Source organism: Anguilla rostrata, chromosome 3, assembly GCF_018555375.3.
Source record: "Anguilla rostrata isolate EN2019 chromosome 3, ASM1855537v3, whole genome shotgun sequence".
Classification (NCBI taxonomy): Eukaryota; Metazoa; Chordata; class Actinopteri; order Anguilliformes; family Anguillidae; genus Anguilla; species Anguilla rostrata.
Genome location: NC_057935.1, coordinates 2,244,817 through 2,263,404, shown reverse-complemented (window position 1 = coordinate 2,263,404; position 18,588 = coordinate 2,244,817). Strand labels below are relative to the sequence as shown.

At 43.2% G+C, this 18,588-nt stretch overlaps 2 protein-coding genes across 10 annotated transcripts; both read left to right on the top strand.

Annotated features, from left to right (window-relative positions):
- Window positions 1-664: 664 nt before the first annotated feature.
- Window positions 665-3,312, top strand: LOC135252008 (hepatitis A virus cellular receptor 1 homolog). Its single transcript, XM_064329910.1, has 4 exons — window positions 665-815; window positions 1,497-1,838; window positions 2,266-2,325; window positions 3,161-3,312. Exons 1-4 carry the CDS (start codon window positions 758-760, stop codon window positions 3,310-3,312), a joined length of 612 nt encoding a protein of 203 aa, XP_064185980.1. The 5' UTR covers window positions 665-757.
- A 3,789-nt stretch (window positions 3,313-7,101) lies between these two features.
- On the top strand, window positions 7,102-18,154 carry LOC135249805 (hepatitis A virus cellular receptor 1 homolog). 9 transcript variants are annotated; one of them, XM_064325378.1, is made up of 14 exons: window positions 7,102-7,277; window positions 8,231-8,404; window positions 9,115-9,453; window positions 9,860-9,922; window positions 10,494-10,556; window positions 11,125-11,187; window positions 11,711-11,776; window positions 13,030-13,104; window positions 13,624-13,698; window positions 14,321-14,434; window positions 15,078-15,151; window positions 15,768-15,858; window positions 16,061-16,091; window positions 16,538-18,154. In XM_064325378.1, the coding sequence occupies exons 2-14, from the start codon at window positions 8,311-8,313 to the stop codon at window positions 16,662-16,664; spliced, it is 1,275 nt and encodes a 424-aa protein (XP_064181448.1). In that variant the 5' UTR covers window positions 7,102-7,277; window positions 8,231-8,310; the 3' UTR covers window positions 16,665-18,154. The 9 variants fall into 9 exon arrangements, with proteins under 9 accessions (XP_064181448.1, XP_064181454.1, XP_064181453.1 ...); XM_064325379.1 differs by lacking the exon at window positions 7,102-7,277 and having other exon boundaries at window positions 8,123-8,404; window positions 15,774-15,858; XM_064325384.1 differs by lacking the exons at window positions 7,102-7,277; window positions 14,321-14,434 and having other exon boundaries at window positions 8,110-8,404; window positions 15,774-15,858.
- The last annotated feature ends 434 nt before the right edge of the window (window positions 18,155-18,588 follow it).

Sequence of the window (18,588 nt, the reverse complement as noted above, 5' to 3'; positions counted from 1 at the left end):
TTAAAATGTAAATGTAAAATGTGAAATACCAGTATAGTAAAATGCCTATATCAAACTGTATGTATGTAAAGAGAAGAAATCACTCATTTGTAGATATAGCGTTCTAGTCAATTATAATAGGAGCCATTTCTAGGTTACAGTCTAACAACTTATTTTAATTGCATTTAGCAACAAACACCAGGATCATGCCATTGCAGACATAATAATGACATCTCGCTAGCTTTGGATTTTGTAATTATCTGGGCAGATTGGTTTACAGTGCGGTCCCATATGAACCCTTTCCACGCACGGCACAGCGGTTCAGAGTGGCCTAGTCGCCTCGCAGCAAGAAGGCACAGAGTTTGAGTCCTGGCCGAGAGCCTTTCTGTGTGTCTGCATGAAATAAATAAAGCCAGGCAAAGAACTCAAGCAGCGGTCTACTGCGCAGTGGAAAACAAGCAGTAAAGGTCCCACCGCACCCTGTTCTGAGTGTGTGAGGCCAAAAATAAATACCCCCACAGGCCCAAGGCCTTGTCAAACCTCAGTGTTTCAGAGATGCTGAGTCAAAGTGAAAGTTAAATAAAGATTAATTCGGAAAGAAAAAAAAAACATCATGGTTTTAGCACTGAGAACACAGAACACAAAAAGGAAGTCATGTGACTGACAGAGGAAGGGTCCACAGCAGACCACAGGGCGAGCGTGCAGCTCATTGTGCGCTTGCATCCGTGTTCGTGCGCCTAGCTGCGAGCGCAGCGTCTCCGCGATCACTCACGCCGCCATGAACGCACTCTACAGCTCTATCCTCCTGAACCAGATGCTCTTCCACCTGGTCCCAGGTAAGCTCTCAAACACGCCCTGAAGTGCGAAGACACGCTCCGTGTGCAGCAAGCGCTCGAGATTCTGTGATCGGAGGCTGACTGATGTATGAGAAGGGAGGAGGGGCCTTCGCAAGCACGAGTATCTGTATGACGTCTCCAATCGAGAGGGCACCATTACAAACCGCCCTGTTTAATTAAATCCAACAGCACAGTCATACTGATTAAGCCTGCAGAAATGCCTAAAAGTAAAAAACAGGAATATTCAACTGACGTGCTGTATGAGATGACTCATCGTGCACCCCTGCTACCTACATCGGCCTGTTATTGGTCTAAAATTTAGACTTTTTTAGACTCTAAATACTGAATTTAAAAAAATAGAATTCTACTGTGAGCACCTCCCAAAGCCTCATCTGACAAACGGCAATCAAAAGTTAGCGATAAACTCTTCAGATGTTCCTGTAAGTTAAGGTAATGACAAGGAACTGATTGCACAAAACAAAAATGCGAGTGTATTCAACCTACAATATTGTAATAGATGCAAAACGGGAAAAAATGAAAACAATTCTTTCAGATATATATTTTTTTAAACTGACCTCTGTTCACAACCAATGGAAGAAATTTGTAAGAAAGTATTTGCAGAAAGAACATTTTTTAAAGCTGAGCTCCTGTTTGTTCTCCCTCCTCTCCTCACATCTCCAGTGTGCGAGGGATCGATGCCGACGCTGATCGGTAAAACTGGGGAGTCGGTTACTCTGCCCTGCCGCTATGACATCATAGCTAACGGGCCCACGGAAATGTGCTGGGGGAGAGGCGAGGTTCCCACGTCCAAATGCAGCAACACAATCGTTTCCACCGACGGAGAAAAAGTGACCTTCAGCGAATCGGACAGATACCGGTTACAGAGCGGGGTTCAGGAGGGAAACGTGTCGCTGACCATCATCAACGTGACGGAGAACGACTCCGGGATCTACGGGTGCAGGGTGGAGATTTCAGGCTTGTTCAACGACCTGAAACTCAACTTTAATTTGACTATTCTAAAAGGTAGGCAGATCTTTGGATATGAGATTTTATTTCATAAATGCTACACAGGCAATTCATCAGAATTTAAAATTATACATTTTTTATTTTATATCTTAATCTTTTTCATATCATAGGTAAACATTTGTCAGATGAATTACATTCACCATTTACTGTGTGTGTGTGGGCATGTATTACTATCTTTGTGAGAGCCAATTGTCCCCACATGGATAGAAAGATGAAGAAAATTATTATTACCTTTTGCTGGTCCCCACAAGTTCATGAGGCTGTTTTATGGTTAGGGTTAGGATTAGGGTTAGAATTAGGTTAGGGTTACTGTTAGGCATGTAGTGGTTGGGGTTAGGGTTAGGGGTGACGGAATGAATGTAAGTCAATGCGAAGTCCTCACATGTATAGCAATACAACCGTGTGTGTGTCAATCATGTTACAGGAAATCAAGGGACAATTCAGTTTACAACCACTGAGAATGCTCCTGACAGGACAACAGCAGGTACAGCCATTTTAGCAGTGTGTGTGTGTGTCTCTTCACTGACAATATAACACTGCGTTAACACCTTAAAAATAATAATAAAAAGGTTTTCCCCAAATGTACACAATAGTATTGTTATATTACTCAGGGTACATTCTGTATTTCCAAAATAAACCAATCAGCACTTGTGACTCCCATGTTCAAATTTTCCGTTTGCCCTCCAGGACCGGAGTTCCACATCTGTGCTACGTTTGAGCCTTCTCTGTGACAGTTACATAGTTTTGTGTTACGTAGTATTACTGGGATAATGGGTTTGGGTACAGGTTGGGCATACGGTAGCAGTTTGACTCTGATCCCAGAAAGCCAGGGGTGTACAACTCCGGTCCTGTGGGGGGGGGGTTGTTCCAACCGATTACCTTAGCTTCAGTTTTCTGACAGCTCTATAAACGATGCTGCTTCGCTCCTGTACTTGAGCACAGTAAAATCTTTAGGATGCAGCTGCAGTCTGCATAGTCTAGCTCCCCGCTACTCAAATCATGGCCCTCGAGGTCCCAAGACCTGCTGGTTTTCCACCCTCCCTTTGCCTGGGAGTCAGGTGTGAATAGAGTCTGGCCAATCAGTAGCACTAATTGTTCAGTTAATTGCCTGTGGGAATGGAAAACCAGGGCTGGATTTGGATTCGAGGTCCAGATTTGAGTACCCACGGGACTCTAGTTGGTGCTTGTACAAACGACAGTTCAAGAAATGACCGAGCCAATAAAATAAGTGCAGAAGAGTTGGCACGAAGTCCTGAAACAGATCAGGCCTTGCTGCACAGCTCCTGCTGTAAGCTGCTGCACGTTTTTTGTTGTTGTAGGGATCGGGAGCTCTGCCTCAGCTCACTCCACCGAGTCTCCACAGCGGAGAGCGGATCAGTCCAGCCAAACTCAGCGGCCCGCAGGCGATTCATATCAGACAGTTCCACAGAGCCAAGAGGTGAGCACCAGGTTCAGGTTCAGGTTCAGGTGACTTTATTTGTACCCATAGGTAGATTTGGTTTGCAGTAAAGTCATCCATCTTGACACAATTTAAAAACAACACAGACAGTAGATAAACATAATAAGATAAATAAAATAGATAAATAAATAAACAAAAGTACTAAAAATTCCAATCATTACTAAAACCATTAAAACTAAAGATAAAATAAATAAATAATTTAGTAGTTATATTAAAACTTACTCTTAGTGGTTTAATGGCAGAGGGGGAAAGTCTAGCGGGTCAGAAAGTGAAAGTCCTGCCGTGTGTTTCTTCCACCCATGAACTCAGCCGGCTGATTTCACTAATTCGTTCTACCTTCTGACTGAAGAAGAATTGTGCTGATTAGCAAATCCAGGTGAGGGGAACAGAATACTATGGAGGACTTTTACTCGCTAAACCTGGATTTTTTTCACCTCTGTGGAAAGCAACAATGGTCTTACACTGCCCTCTGAAGTTTGGTTTTTTTTTTTTTGAAGCCACAATTTTTACATCTTATCCAATATAACAGTTAAGCAAAAAACAAACCTGAAGTGAATATCTTCACAGAACGAACAGCGCTCATTTGCTTTGAAATAAAATTTCACTTTGTGCCAAAACAGGGTTTTCAAAATTATGTCCTTGTTTATAAATGTGGAAAAGGTAAATGTACATCTTCAACAAGTCTTTGAATGCAATAAAAAGTGATTGCACAGTGTCTCTCACCTGTAAGAAATACTGTGTGATCTTTGCTGGCATTCAGCTGACACTCTCATCCAGAGTAATTTACATAATTTGACGCAGCATCCATTCATACAGCTGGACACAGTACACGAAAGAAATTCAGGTTAAGTGTTAAGGGAATTGAACCTGCAACCTCTGGGTACAATCCCAGCTTCCTAACCACACCCACCCTACTCTCCACTGTTCTGCCATTGCACAGGAAGCCAACAGGCGCCACCTCCTTGTGGTCATTTTAGTGCCTCTTCTCTTAGTGCTCCTTCTAGTGGCCATTTTCCTCTTCATGATGCGTGAGTATATGCAAACACACGCACGCACACAAACACACGTACAAATAACTGCATGCACGCAAACACACGCGCACACACACACAATGTGCACACATGCACGCACACACACACACACACACACACACTCACACTCGCGCGCGCCCATACGCATGCACAAGTACACACACGGCTTCTGAATGTGCTTTGTGTATTTTGGGGAAGTGACAAACTAAGCACAAAACATGAGACCACAAATTAAAAAAACTGAAGTGTTTATTCACATTAACATCTGTCTTTCTGTTTAGGACTTAAAAAGCAAAACAAAGGTCCGCTCTTTTGGATGTAAGTACTTCAATGGGGGGAGACTGGGGCACCTGCACTGAGTTCTACGTGCACTTCACTGTGTACACTGTGTGTTCTCTTAAATACTGCTCTACATACACAGTATAACCAGCCAAGAGCATTTTTACACAACACCCATGTAAAGAAATGACACTTCACACCGAAGTTCATAAATCCGAAAAGTACATACATCTGAGAATAAACCTTCACCATGTGCTACACTGTACACTTTAAATGCAAGAAAAAAAGCGATGGCAGAACATGTAGCTTTTTGCCCATCTTACCCATAGTTAGACGATAAGATTGAGACCAGTTTCATCCTGGGCCGTCCAGTATAAAAATGAGATGATATCTATGGGCTGCATGCTAACTGTGCTAGCTCTATCGATGCCTGCAGACGGAAACAAGCGTTAGCTAAAGAAAGTGATGGCATAACCATCGTAATAATGGTGTTTGTATGACATAACAATGGTGAGTCTATGACATGATAATGGTTGTTTGCTTCCTCTCACACGCAGCATGGTCTTCCTCTCTCTCTAGGGCACAGAGAAGCGCCCCCTCCTCTGTCTTCTATGTGAACTCCGACTCGACTCACCCAACTCCAGAGAGTGAGAAGGCTGTGGAGAACATCTACCAGTGTGACGATGCGAACGCCTCGGAACCACCTGCTGATCCATCTCCAGTTCGCACACACACACACACACACATGCACACACACACATGCACGCTCTCACAGGCACGCACACACACACATGCACACACACACGCTCTCACAGGCACGCACACACACACACACACACGTGCACACACATGCACACGCACGTATGCACACACACACACAATTAATGGCACTGAATTACATTATCCCGCAACAGTGTCATCTGACACGGTCCAGAACTATTATTAGTCTCCTGGAAACAGTGGAGGTAGCTTCCTTATCTGATGTTTTAATGTGCTGTTGCCAGTTCACACAGTGGCGTGAAGCATGCTGGGATTTGTATGAAAGCTAGACGAAGGAGGTCAGAATATTTCAAAATGTTTTCTGTTTTGCTAAAGCAAGTGATGGACTCCGCTGCTGTAGGTACAGAGATAAAGGTCAGGGCTAGATCGGCACACCGAAGGTGAAATCTGTGGGTTTATAAATTGCGTTGCCATGTCAACAGAATGCCACTTCCTGCTTCTCCACGGTCAATAGAACATAATGCACAGCAGGGAAGTCAGAGTGCAGTCGTGGAGGGCCGCAGTGCCTGCTGGTTTCTGTAGTTTCCACGCCCGAGACTTGGTCCTCAAGGCCTGAACTGGCCGCTCACAAATACCTGGAGGAACTGCGGCCCTTCCGTACCTGAGTTTGCCACACCTGGCCTGCGTATAAATCACAGGAAGCTGATACGTGTGCCCCCTGTGTGTCCTCTGCCTCAGATTTATAATGTATTTCAAAGCAACACGTTTGTGAGTCTTTCTGAGTATTAAAAAACTTACATTTTTAATCATGAAAAACTGTTGGCTCTGTGTACTTTTGGAAAGCATAATATTTCTGCACATCTTGATATTTATGCAAAACATATCTATATCATGAACTTGGGTTTCTTTATTAAAATGTAAAATTGCAAGTTTGATCATCCCCGTTGGCAAATGCATACACTAGATGATTTATTAACGAACAGTCTTGATTTTTCCTTTTATTATTTTTTTCCCTGTTTTTAATGCTGAAAACGTTCTACAGAGTATTCCAGAAGCGGAGCGTCTTTTATCAGGGGACTGTTAGCTTATTGCCGCAAGCAAAACATCTCAAAGTTCTGCGAGTCGAAAGTACGATAACAGACCCCCACAGTGGCTGTTTCAGCTGTGTCCCATATCACAAGACGACACTGCGTCTCCTCCAGAACCGACTGAAATCTGTCACACATCAGGGGTCTGCACAAAATGGAAGAAAATGGATTTTGGCTGATCACAAGGAGTGCAAAATCACATCAAAGGATATTTTTTGTTTTTAATTCCCGGTAAAAATTGGACCTTCCTTGCTATCGTTTCTGAAATCGGGAACGATGTTATAATATTAAGAGTGTTCGTGCAGTTCAAGGACCCACAATCTCAAACGGGGCCAATGCACCCTGTGCCCACATATGTATGTGTGTGTGTGTGTGTGTGTGTGCGCGTGTGTGTGTGAATGTGTGTGTGTGTGTGGCTTGTGTGTGCGTGGGGAGAAGGCAGATGTTTGGTGTTCTAAGGGAACACGTCGTTTTAGTTTGGAAGTCAGGTCAGCCTCCTTGAAAAGACATAACAAAATGACAAACAGCTCCGTCTGTCTGCCTGAACGCGATACGGTGTGAGGACTGTGACTCCGGGTTCAGCCTCCCCCCCACCCCGTCCCATCCCCGGGGGGGGGGGGGACATATGCGGTGTATATAAGGCAGCCCCAGGACGCCGGGCTCTGGACAACAGCAGCTGTAGTTCTCATTAAACTGAATAATCAGCCTACCCTGCTGACAACACTTCACTCCCTGGAATTTCCTTAAACAATTTGGTGGAAACAATTTTGAAATCCGAGGCGGCTGTGAATGACTGGACCCCCCCCCCCACCTCCCGCCTCCCGCCTCCCTCCTCCCTGGCAGACCCGCGGCTCTTGAGGTGAGTCTGTCTTCAGCGAGACCTCTGGCCAAAAGAGCTCAGAGATTAAGATGCCCCAGAATTGTGTGCCAGATCAGAGAGGCCTGTGCTAACCATAACGACGTGTGCGGGGGGGGGGGGGGTGGTTAGGGTTATATACCACATATATAATATATAATTCCTGAGAAAGTTTTTCTTCAATGTACACTCATGCCTGTGTGTGTTCACACTTGTGTGTGTGTGTGTGTGTAACCGTTCCACCATAAGGACTCCACAGGAGATCTACGCATTCTGGCTCCTCCCATACGCTAAAAGCACCATGCTCTCTGGAACGCCCCGCTGAAATGCAGTTCATGATCCTGCCACATGGTGGTGCCCACGAGCAAGAAACTTAACGAGTTCACTGGCCAGTGACGCCGCCCCTGTTTGGCAGGCATGAAGCTGAACCTCATAAATACCATTCAGGGAAAGTATCATATTTGGGGTACTTGACTGAGTATCGCTTTGACTCGGACATTTAACGTGAAACAGTCCATATGGGCGAATTGTTCTGGACAGATGGCCATGATTTAACCCAACGTGTTGCTGTGCTTCTCTCTCACGTATTTTCGAACCTTTTTATTACAGTATCTAGAGGTCAGTGGTAACCAACCCTGTTTGTGGGGTTCTACCGTGCTGTAGATTTTCATTACAACCCTAATTTGGCACACCTATTTCTATTAATTAGCAGCTCAATGAGATCTCCAGCTGTTGAATGAGGTGTGCTTTGTTAGGGTTGGAGTGAAACCCCACTGGGCATTAAGACTTCCTGGAACAGGGTCGGTTACCACTGACCTAGATGATTAGCAGATGATCAGATTCACTTCTAGGTAAAGTGGTAGTTATGTTACCACTTCTGTGGAACCAAAAACAGGAAATTAATGTGACCCCAACTTGATCACTCAGGGTACTAATGATGATTTATTTGGGTACAGATGGGGAAGCGGAAGTCTTGTGACCTAAGGAAATAAACAGGGAGCAGTGTGTGTGTGTGTGTGTGCGCGCACATACATATATGTGTACTTGTGGGTGCGTCTTTGAGCACTTCACCATGAGCGCACTCTATGGGCACATCTTCCTGACTGGACTCCTGTTCTACCTGTTCCCAGGTAAGCTCTCACTGGATTAAAACTCCATAAACATAAAATTTGTGTTAAATGTTACATTTAAGTTCAGTTCATATTTCTTTTAGTTTGACGATCTAAATACCAGTTTTATTATTGCTAGTGGGTGTACAGGTATAAGTCTTTCCTTACAGTTATGGAATATATTGTAATATATATTGAAATAAATATATTATCACCATCCTGCAATACTAAAGAGGATATTGGCAAATATGCAACCTATTGCCGTTGTCAGTTATTGCAGTGCAATGCATTGCTTTTCGATTATATTCATATTTTTTCAAATGTCCACATATTTCTAACATATTGTACTACGTGACTAAGATGATATTTCAGTAGTGAGAGATTAGTATTAACAGGATGTATATGGACGTTAGGGATGGGCGATAAATCGCGACGATAATTACCGAATGCAACAATGGTCATACCCACAATACGGTGCATTACCTTTCCTTTCGTTTAAAAAAATATATTTATACCTGAAGCGGGTAGTAAACAGCCGAACGGAAGAGGCTGCGTGCAACGCATCACACTGTGGCCACGACCGTTACTGCATTCACTTATTAGCATTGCGATAACCCGTCCATCCCTTGAATGTTACACTGGCGGACATTACAGTCCATTACAGCTTCGCTTTTCAGTGCGATCCATTTCTTCTTCTCCTCCCCTCATGTTTTTCCTTGTCACTTTCGCAGTCGGCGAATGCACGCGAGTAGTTTACGGATATTTGGGACACAGCGTCACCCTCCCCTGCAGATACAACGCAGGTTACTACGGCGGGCTGCACATGTGCTGGGGGCGGGGCTACATCCCTAACAGCGGCTGTAACAATGAAATTATTTCTACCGACGGCAACAAAGTGACCTGGAGGAAATTGGACAGATACAATTTACTGGGGCGCGTGAAGGCCGGAGACGTGTCTCTGACCATCAGGAACACCGTAGGAAGCGACGCGGGCATCTACGGCTGCCGCGTGCATATCCCGGGATGGTTCAACGATCAGAAGGACACGGTCCACCTGATCCTGACCACCGGTGAGCGATCGCCGCACCAGGACGCACATCTGCTCAGTACGCGCCGCGTCACGCGTCCGCGGAACGCTCACTGAGACACGTGCCCAAATTCAAACTGCAACGCACCTCTGCACGACTCGGGCAATGCTGCACGTGCGCTAAACACTGAGCTAAAAGGCACTGACTGTGATGTCAGCAAGTTTAAGTGTTGATTCCATTTCAGTTCAGGCAATTCAAGAGATCAATCAATAAAATAAAAAAAGTTAATTAACTGAAATCGCCGTTCTGTTTTCTCCAGTTCATGGACTGAATTTCAGTTTATTTCCTGAGCTGACTGAACTAAATCAGAACTGTCCCCAGCACCGGGGGCGCTTAGCGTATTCTTCTCCATGTTTAACTGGTTGAATTGCGTCAATATGTTTCCCAGCACCTACTACAACACAAAAACCTAGGACTACAGAGAGAGAGACCACTCCAAGTACAACTACAGGTATGGCGTCAAGCACAAGACTGACGGTCAACAATAAATCTGGTTTGAGAAGTCAAGCTTTAAGACCTTGCATATCCCAAATTCCCCTTATATTGCATGTATTTAAATACGTTTCAGTTACTTTTGGTACTGAAATTAAATAGAATCGATTTTGTATTGTATATAACCATACACAGGAAAGAGAACTCCCACTGCCACACACGCCTGCTAAAGTTTCCACTAAAAAGCCCTTACTCTTGCTAAATTTACCGCCCACTCAGACAGGTACATATTGAATGACTCGGGCAATGCTGCACGTGCGGTAAACACTGCGCTAAAAGTCACTGACTGTGATGTCAGCAAGTTTAAGTGTTGATTCCATTTCAGTTCAGGCAATTCAAGAGATCAATCAATAAAATAAAAAAAAGTTAATTAACTGAAATCGCCGTTCTGTTTTCTCCAGTTCATGGACTGAATTTCAGTTTATTTCCTGAGCTGACAGAACTAAATCAGAACTGGCCCCAGCACCGGGGGTGCTTGATGTATTCTTCTCTATGTTTAACTGGTTGAATTGCGTCAATATGTTTCCCAGCACCTACTACAACACAACCACCTGGGACTACAGAGAGAGAGACCACTCCAAGTACAACTACAGGTATGGCGTCAAGCACAAGACTGACGGTCAACAATAAATCTGGTTTGAGAAGTCAAGCTTTAAGACCTTGCATATCCCAAATTCCCCTTATATTGCATGTATTTAAATACGTTTCAGTTACTTTTGGTACTGAAATTAAATATAATCGATTTGGTATTGTATATAACCATACACAGGGAAGAGAACTCCCACTGCCACACACGCCTGCTAAAGTTTCCACGGAAAAGCCCTTACTCTTGCTAAATTTACCGCCCACTCACAGGTACATACTGAATGACTCGGGCAATGCTGCACGTGCGGTAAACACTGCGCTAAAAGTCACTGACTGTGATGTCAGCAAGTTTAAGTGTTGATTCCATTTCAGTTCAGGCAATTCAAGAGATCAATCAATAAAATAAAAAAAGTTAATTAACTGAAATCGCCGTTCTGTTTTCTCCAGTTCATGGACTGAATTTCAGTTTATTTCCTGAGCTGACGGAACTAAATCAGAACTGGCCCCAGCACCGGGGGTGCTTGATGTATTCTTCTCTATGTTTAACTGGTTGAATTGCGTCAATATGTTTCCCAGCACCTACTACAACACAAACACCTGGGACTACAGAAAGAGAGACCACTCCAAGTACAACTACAGGTATGGCGTCAAGCACAAGACTGACGGTCAACAATAAATCTGGTTTGAGAAGTCAAGCTTTAAGACCTTGCATATCCCAAATTCCCCTTATATTGCATGTATTTAAATACGTTTCAGTTACTTTTGGTACTGAAATTAAATATAATCTATTTGGTATTGTATATAACCATACACAGGAAAGAGAACTCCCACTGCCACACACGCCTGCTAAAGTTTCCACTGAAAAGCCCTTACTCTTGCTAAATTTACCGCCCACTCAAAGACAGGTACATACTGAATGACAACGGCTAATCGGAGCGGGGGGAGGCTTCGGTGTCAATGCGTCAAGTCCCACTGGCTTGCTGGACCTCCAGTACATTTTCAGGACAGTGACTGACAGCGAATTGTAGCTATTTTCCATTATGGTGTTCAAAGAACCTCACTGTCTCTCCACCACAATATACCGTATAGCAGATATGAGCAAAGATTCGTTGCCGTGGTATTCAGTACTCTGATTTCCCGTACTGTGTGAATTCCTCTCCAGCACCTGTTACGACGACGCAGATACCTGCCACTACTAATCAGGAGAGGACAAGCAGTCCAACGCAAGGTACGGATTAGCGCATCTATTAAAATGACTACCCCATTAATGCCAATACTGTACTCGTGGGATATTGCCAGGGTTAACCAGCAGACACCCACCTGTACGAAAGCTTTGATATAGTGCACACTGCACGCGCAGTCACAAACTCAACCAGATTAACGTTTAGCAAAGGGGTAAGGTCGAACAAGTGTGTGCGTGTGTGTGTGTCTGTAGCTAACCAGAGCGAGGCAACTTCCACAATTCAAATTAGGAAACGGATGGACTCACCCCAGCCGTAGGAGGCCGTCTTCAGATCCACGCCAGCCCAACCTTCAGCCCATTGCACAGGCGTTTTCCCCGGTTCTTCCTTTTAATTTTGAGCCGTTAGTTTGGTTATGTTAAAACGTTTTTAACAAACGCAAAACGTGCAATTGCGCGCACATCAAAACGGGATTAAAGCAAAGATTATAAACAACGAAAAATAAATTAATCGGAGATGAGGTTTTCCGCTTGTGCAAGGCCACCAGAAGCGTTTCAGTGGTTTGTTGGTCTCGACCAGATGCTACAGCGTCCACAAAATGGTTATGAAAAACGCTACCCTCGAGTCGAGTGGAGGATAACCATTTACCCTTTTCCGTCGTCGTAAAATAACCCATTTATAATATTAGCCTCTGGGTCAAACCTTCATTCCCACGCACAAAAGGTACGCCAACAAAACTTCGAATTTTAAAACAGCCGCCACTTCGGTCCATCTGCAAATTTCTTCCTCGCGGGTAGTTGCGTCATGACGTTAGCAACAGTGAAGTGCGCAAAAGAAATAAAAAATGGGTGTGTTTGTGTGAAACGCGTTAGAAAACTCTGACCGTCACAGCGGGGAGACAGATTAAAACAACCAACAACTAAAAATCATATTGCATTTTTTTGTTATGTCAATAAAAACCCTGACAACTAATAGTGTTGCTGCTGTGATCCCCATCCCCCTGAATGTTAATCGCCGTTCAAAGGAAGTGAATCACAAATGTTTTTCAATCAATCGATCAATAAATCATAGAACCTGTCTTTATATAGGACATATCCTATTCCTGCATAGGCCTGCAATGTGTTTCACAATAAAATTTCACAAAGGTGATTTAAATAATAATATTTTAAGAAACAAAACACACGAATGTACAAACATTTTAAGACGTGGTAGAGAATGTGGTAAAAAATGAGAATAAAATATTTAAACTTGACTTGATCTTTATCCTGCTGTTTGTGCGCGATATGTTTCCCATTTCCAGGGCCTGTTATAACGACAGAAGGACCTCTTTCATCTCCCCTTCCTACTGGCGCCAAAACTACACGGACCACACAAAGTAAAACATCCTGGACGCTTCATGCGTTTCATTTTAAGGATAAATTATCGGCAAAGGCAGTTGGCAATTGGCTGAGACGCATAAAACAAGAATAGAAAAACTCACGTTGCCCGGAATGTTTTTGTTTTTTTTTTGATACAAAATATTCAATTATGTTTTATTGGTCTCTGAATACAACCCTAAAAAAAATGAAATGCTGGACTTGCATAACCCAGGAAGGTCAACATGTTCACGTAGCTGAGTTGAGTGGCATCAGAAATATTCTTAATAACTGTCAGTTTAACTACATAATATAATTTGGATGCTATTTCAACTCAGGTACATGGAACCTGGTGACAAAACTGGGTAATCAAAGTCCAACATTTAATTTTTTTTAGTGAATGTAATAAAATGGCCAATTTTTATTAAATACTGGACAAAATGTACACTGCGAACATGAAATGTAGACATATCTGAGCTTTGTGCATTTCGTGTGTCTGGTTTGTTTGACTCCTGTGTTTCCATGGATACTAATGACAGACACGCCTGTTCCTTCCGATTGGCCCACTGACGCAGAGGCTATAGGCAAACTGGCCACTGATACTTCCACACAAGGTACAGTATCCCATCAAACAACAACAACAACAACAATAATATATTTATATAGAATTTTTCACCTCATGATCTCCAAACGCTTTGCAGAGAAGGGGGAAACTCACCTGAACCAGGTGAACTCACCTGAGGTGTACCCCTCCCACCTGTTGATGCACAACACTGAGAAAAATGTTTCGGTGAATAAACCTAAAATATTTTTACACCAATTTGTTATACCTGTTTTTTTTTTTTTTTAGATTAATTCATTCAAAAGAATAAAAAAAAAATTCCACTGAGAACCTAAAAAATGTATTGGCGCAATAACAAATTAAAGTGAAATTTCATGTTTATGAAATGAAGCATTTTTTCAGTGCAGCCGTTCTGCAGCAGAAAGCTGGGACTCTACCAACATTTGTGCTCAAATTTGACATAAAAATGAAAAGCAAGATGTTTTTTCTTCACAAACACAGTTTGGAGAGTTCAGCAATCACTGAAATGGACTCATTAAGTTGAGCGTAAAGGGAGAATGTCGATTGAACACAGGTCAAATGTGCTGCAGAATTCCATGAACAGTTGACACAGACCATGCCGTCTAAAGGGACTAAATCAGTTAAAATAAAATAACTACATCTATCATTTTCAGTTCTGCCACATGCAGGACAGAGTACTCCTGTGACGACAGAGGCAACTCCATTATCCTATTGGCTGACTAACCCTGGGACCAAACAGAAAGGGACTGATAACATTCATGCACAAGGTATGACATAACCATAATAAAAAAACGTATTATTGTTGCAATAGAAAACAATGCGATGTTAGCGTAACATAAAAATTCTGAAACTTGGTATCTCAAAACTACATTACCTCCAGACAGAACCCCATGACTCTACGCACTTTAATTCAATAGCCTAGAATGCATAAATTAGTGATCTGTGCTGAATTAATAGATGTGCATTTATATTGTTCTCACACATTGGCATAGGCATGACTGGGCCAGGGTGGGTCATAGCTACAAATAGTATCCTGGCCCTGCCCACTTATCTTGGCCGAACCACCACACACTCAACTGAGAAAGCCCACTTAGGTAATTCTGGCTCACCTGGTTCTAGGCAGGCCCAGCTACCTGAATTTGTAATGGCTACCCTGCAGTTCTCGTATGACGATGGTAAATGGTAAATGGTAAATGGTAAATGGACCGCATTTATATAGCGCTTTTATCCAAAGCGCTTTACAATTGATGCCTCTCATTCGCCAGAGCAGTTAGGGGTTAGGTGTCTTGCTCAAGGACACTTCGACACGCCCAGGACGGGGTTTGAACCGGCAACCCTCCGACTGCCAGACAATCGGTCTTACCTCCTGAGCTATGTCGCCCACGATAAATTATATTACTCCGTGTGCAGGTGACTGGGAGCATTTGACAGCGAGGCCTACTTTGGGACAGACATCTGAGAGCTCCATCCCATTGGCTGAGAAGGTACGGACCAGGGCTTGTAACTTAAATGCCGTAGGTTCAGTTACTAGCTCTTGCGCCTCTGTGCCAAGCTACTTCAGCTAACTTTGCTTCAGTAAATACCCAGCTGTATAAATGGACTGTATGTAAAATGCGTGGATAAGATGTGATAGGGCGGCACGATGGTAGGGTGGCTAGCACTGTCGCCTCACAGCAAGAAGGTCCTGGGTTCGAATTCCGGTTTGCATGTTCATGTCCAAAGACATGCAGGTAGGCTAATTGGAGACTTTAAGTTGCCCAGACGTATGAGAGTGTGAGTGAATGGTGTGTGTGTGTGCTGTGGTAGATTGGTGGCCTGTGCTGGGACAGCAGCATCCTGGGCATAGATAACGGATGGATGGATAAGATGTGATGAAAAATACAATGTAATAAATGAAAAGGTGATCTTACAGCTGCACGCTCACACCCTCTGTAGGACCCTATAACCTGTGCTCATCAAGTATGTTATAGACAGCTTATAAACACACTCTGTAGGGCATTTAAAATCAGGCCCTATGACCTGTGCTCATCAACTGTGTTATAAACCACTTGTAAACAGCTTATAACACGCTTATAATGTGATCGTAACTGTATTCTTCAGGCACAGATGCTCAGGCCCCATCTGCTTTGGATTTTGGTTCCGGCCCTACCCTTGGTCGCTGTACTGGTGACTGCAATCGTTTTCCGAATGCGTGAGTCTGTACTGTCCTGCTTACTTTCTTTGATTGTTAGAAAAATCAGATCAGGAAAAAATCAGGCTATAAAATCCTGCATAGTATGTCTTTAAATACTTAATTCCTAGCTCTCCTTGAACAGATCTGAAAGAAACTGAGATTTTTGATTTTCAGAAATCCATGGCTGAAAGTATTGCTTTGTTTCTCTTCTGTGCCACAGGACAGCAGCATAAAACGGGCTATTTTCACGTGTGAGTACTCCTTGGGCAAATAATATTCAGCTACACTGACGATAAATGCGACGCCCCCCCCCCCCCACCCCCCACCCTCACCATGTCTGTAAATTACGTTACATTTAGATTTATCCAGAGAGACCCACATAAGTGCATATTGCAAATGTTTCGGTAACGAGCGTAGCTGCTGCGAAACAAGCTATAAATAGACGAATCGAGACCTGAGAATTACAGGGTTCTCTCTCATTCTTCACGTTCATGGCTGTGGAGAACTGATACTTAATCAGAACTGCATTTTATCAGACCAGTGTCTCGTAGTTGTTCCAGTGACCTTCGGTATGCACATGCTGTACGTCATGTAATCTAATACAATGACTGAAATTCCCATCCACTGATTGATGTTCTTAGGGAAAAGATAACCGTGTGAGTTCTGCACATGCTTCACACACCGTCTCTGTTTTAAGAGGAAGCACAGGCGAGGTAAGAGGCGTCACGACCCCTGACCCCACCCTGGAGCTGGAAACCAGGAAGCCGGAGATGAAGGACATGGTCACCCTGCAGGAAGGAGAGAACGCTGAAAGATGCCCTTGATGGGACCACATGAGACGTGGATTTCGAGGGGTTATTCTTCTGCCCCCGGCCCCATTTAATCTACCTTCTGTACCAAAAAACGTAGGACTTACTGGGACAGGCCACGCTTACATACACTATGTGACCAAAAGTATCTGGACACCCCTTGGTCTCTGGGGATTTTTTTTTTCACGGTTTGGGCTAGGCCCCTTAGTTCCAGTGAAGGCTAATCTTAATGCAGTGACATTCCAGAGGATTCTGTGCCTCCAACTTTGTGGGGAGCAGTTTTGGGGGAAGATCCTTTCCTGTTTCAGCATAACAGTGCCCCTGGGCACACGGCGAGGTCCATATAGAAATGGTTTTGTCGAGAACGGTGTAGAATAACTTCACTGGCCTGCACAGAGCCGACCTCAGCCGCATCCAAAACCTCTGGGATCAATTGGAAAGCCAACTGTGAGCCAGGCCTAATCGCCCAATCTGTGCCCAACTTCACTAATGCTCTTCTGGCTGAACGGAAGTAAATCCCCGCAGAAATTCTCCAACATATAGTAGAAAGCTTTCGCAGACAAGTGGAGGTTGTTACAGCAGCAAAGGGAGGATCAACAACTCCATATTAACGTCCATCATTTTGGATGGGATGTTGGATGTCAGGTGTCCACATACTTTTGGCCACGTAGTGTATTTGCTGAAGTACACCATGAGGCACAAATTCACCACAAGTTCTGAAAAGTTCAGCAAACCTAAAGGGGAACTGATCCCGATCCCTCATGCACTCTAACCTGGTTGAGTTTTTTGGCGTAAACGAAACTGCTTCTACGGTATTTTGCAATTACAAGCAACTGAAGTACTGAAATTTGGTTTCAATTTCACCCATAATGCCTCAGCCTTGGACTTATGTAATGGTTGGCATTAGCCCCTATGTTTGTTATACAAGTCTACTCACTAATGAACAGTGATTATTTTGATATGATTATACATTCATGCAAATGTAACATGATTATGATGCAGGGTGCTGAAGCAAAAACATGGGCTGTACTTACTGTGGCAGAATAAGTGCAGTCCATCTCACTTTAAGGTCATGTTCAGTGGTTTGAACATAAAATCAGCTGTAAAAGAGTTGAGAAATATGCTTCTGATGTAGATGAGAGCTTTGAAAACTGCGTTTTCTCTTAAGCAAAATGAAGAAATCCCAGTCCTATTGACCACATCACAGCAAGACATTAATTGTGGTCTTAATCCCTGCCACAGATCTCTTAATGACATTTTATAAGCTTTTCTTCCAATCAAATGGAATCACATAATTTATTTACAATTACAATGATTACATTTCATTTAATCATTTAATTTAATCCACACAACCTGTGCAGAAACATAAAAATATGTTGTCCCTGTGAATCATTCAGATTGCAAATGTAGGATGATTTTGATGGCTAAGCAGTTGGTAAAGGGTCTTCTTTTGTATGCAGACCTTAAATCTCTAAAAGCCCTATTAAAACTACTCTAAAAATGCAGGTGTCAGTTCCTCTTTTATTGTTTATCCAGAAATAAAACTGAAAGTATTTCAGTATTTCTGTGGACACTGGTATCAATCAAGGACCTACATAAGGATTGTTTGATATGGTAAACAACAAAAAAAGTTTGCATACAATAAAATTTTTTCAAGTTTTACAAGTGAGGAAAACTCGTCAAATTAAAAGCGTAAAAATGCACACGAAACAAGCACACATAGTCTGCAGTCACAGACAGTGAAGTAGAAAAGAGGTGCTGTTGTGGGCTGTGGGTTGTTTTTGTATGGGGAAATGTGGTCACTGATGGGGTTGGGGTCAACTAATGTAACATTCACTTCATTCTGTCAGTGAAAGCTATTCAGCCAAATGTTTAAAAGGACTGATGTCAAGCCAAGTCATTAGCCGATCTGCTGACTAGGGCAGCGTTTTTGCTGGTG

Bases quoted from the DNA above. Each gene is read 5' to 3' on its own strand.
- LOC135252008 (XM_064329910.1), top strand. From the start codon at position 758: ATGAACGCACTCTACAGCTCTATCCTCCTGAACCAGATGCTCTTCCAC. The intron at 1,839-2,265 runs GTAGGCAGATCT...ATCATGTTACAG, and splicing joins TAATTTGACTATTCTAAAAG to GAAATCAAGGGACAATTCAG. The intron at 2,326-3,160 runs GTACAGCCATTT...TTGTTGTTGTAG, and splicing joins TCCTGACAGGACAACAGCAG to GGATCGGGAGCTCTGCCTCA.
- LOC135249805 (XM_064325378.1), top strand. From the start codon at position 8,311: ATGTGTACTTGTGGGTGCGTCTTTGAGCACTTCACCATGAGCGCACTC. The intron at 15,859-16,060 runs GTGAGTCTGTAC...TCTGTGCCACAG, and splicing joins TGCAATCGTTTTCCGAATGC to GACAGCAGCATAAAACGGGC. The intron at 16,092-16,537 runs GTGAGTACTCCT...CTCTGTTTTAAG, and splicing joins AAAACGGGCTATTTTCACGT to AGGAAGCACAGGCGAGGTAA.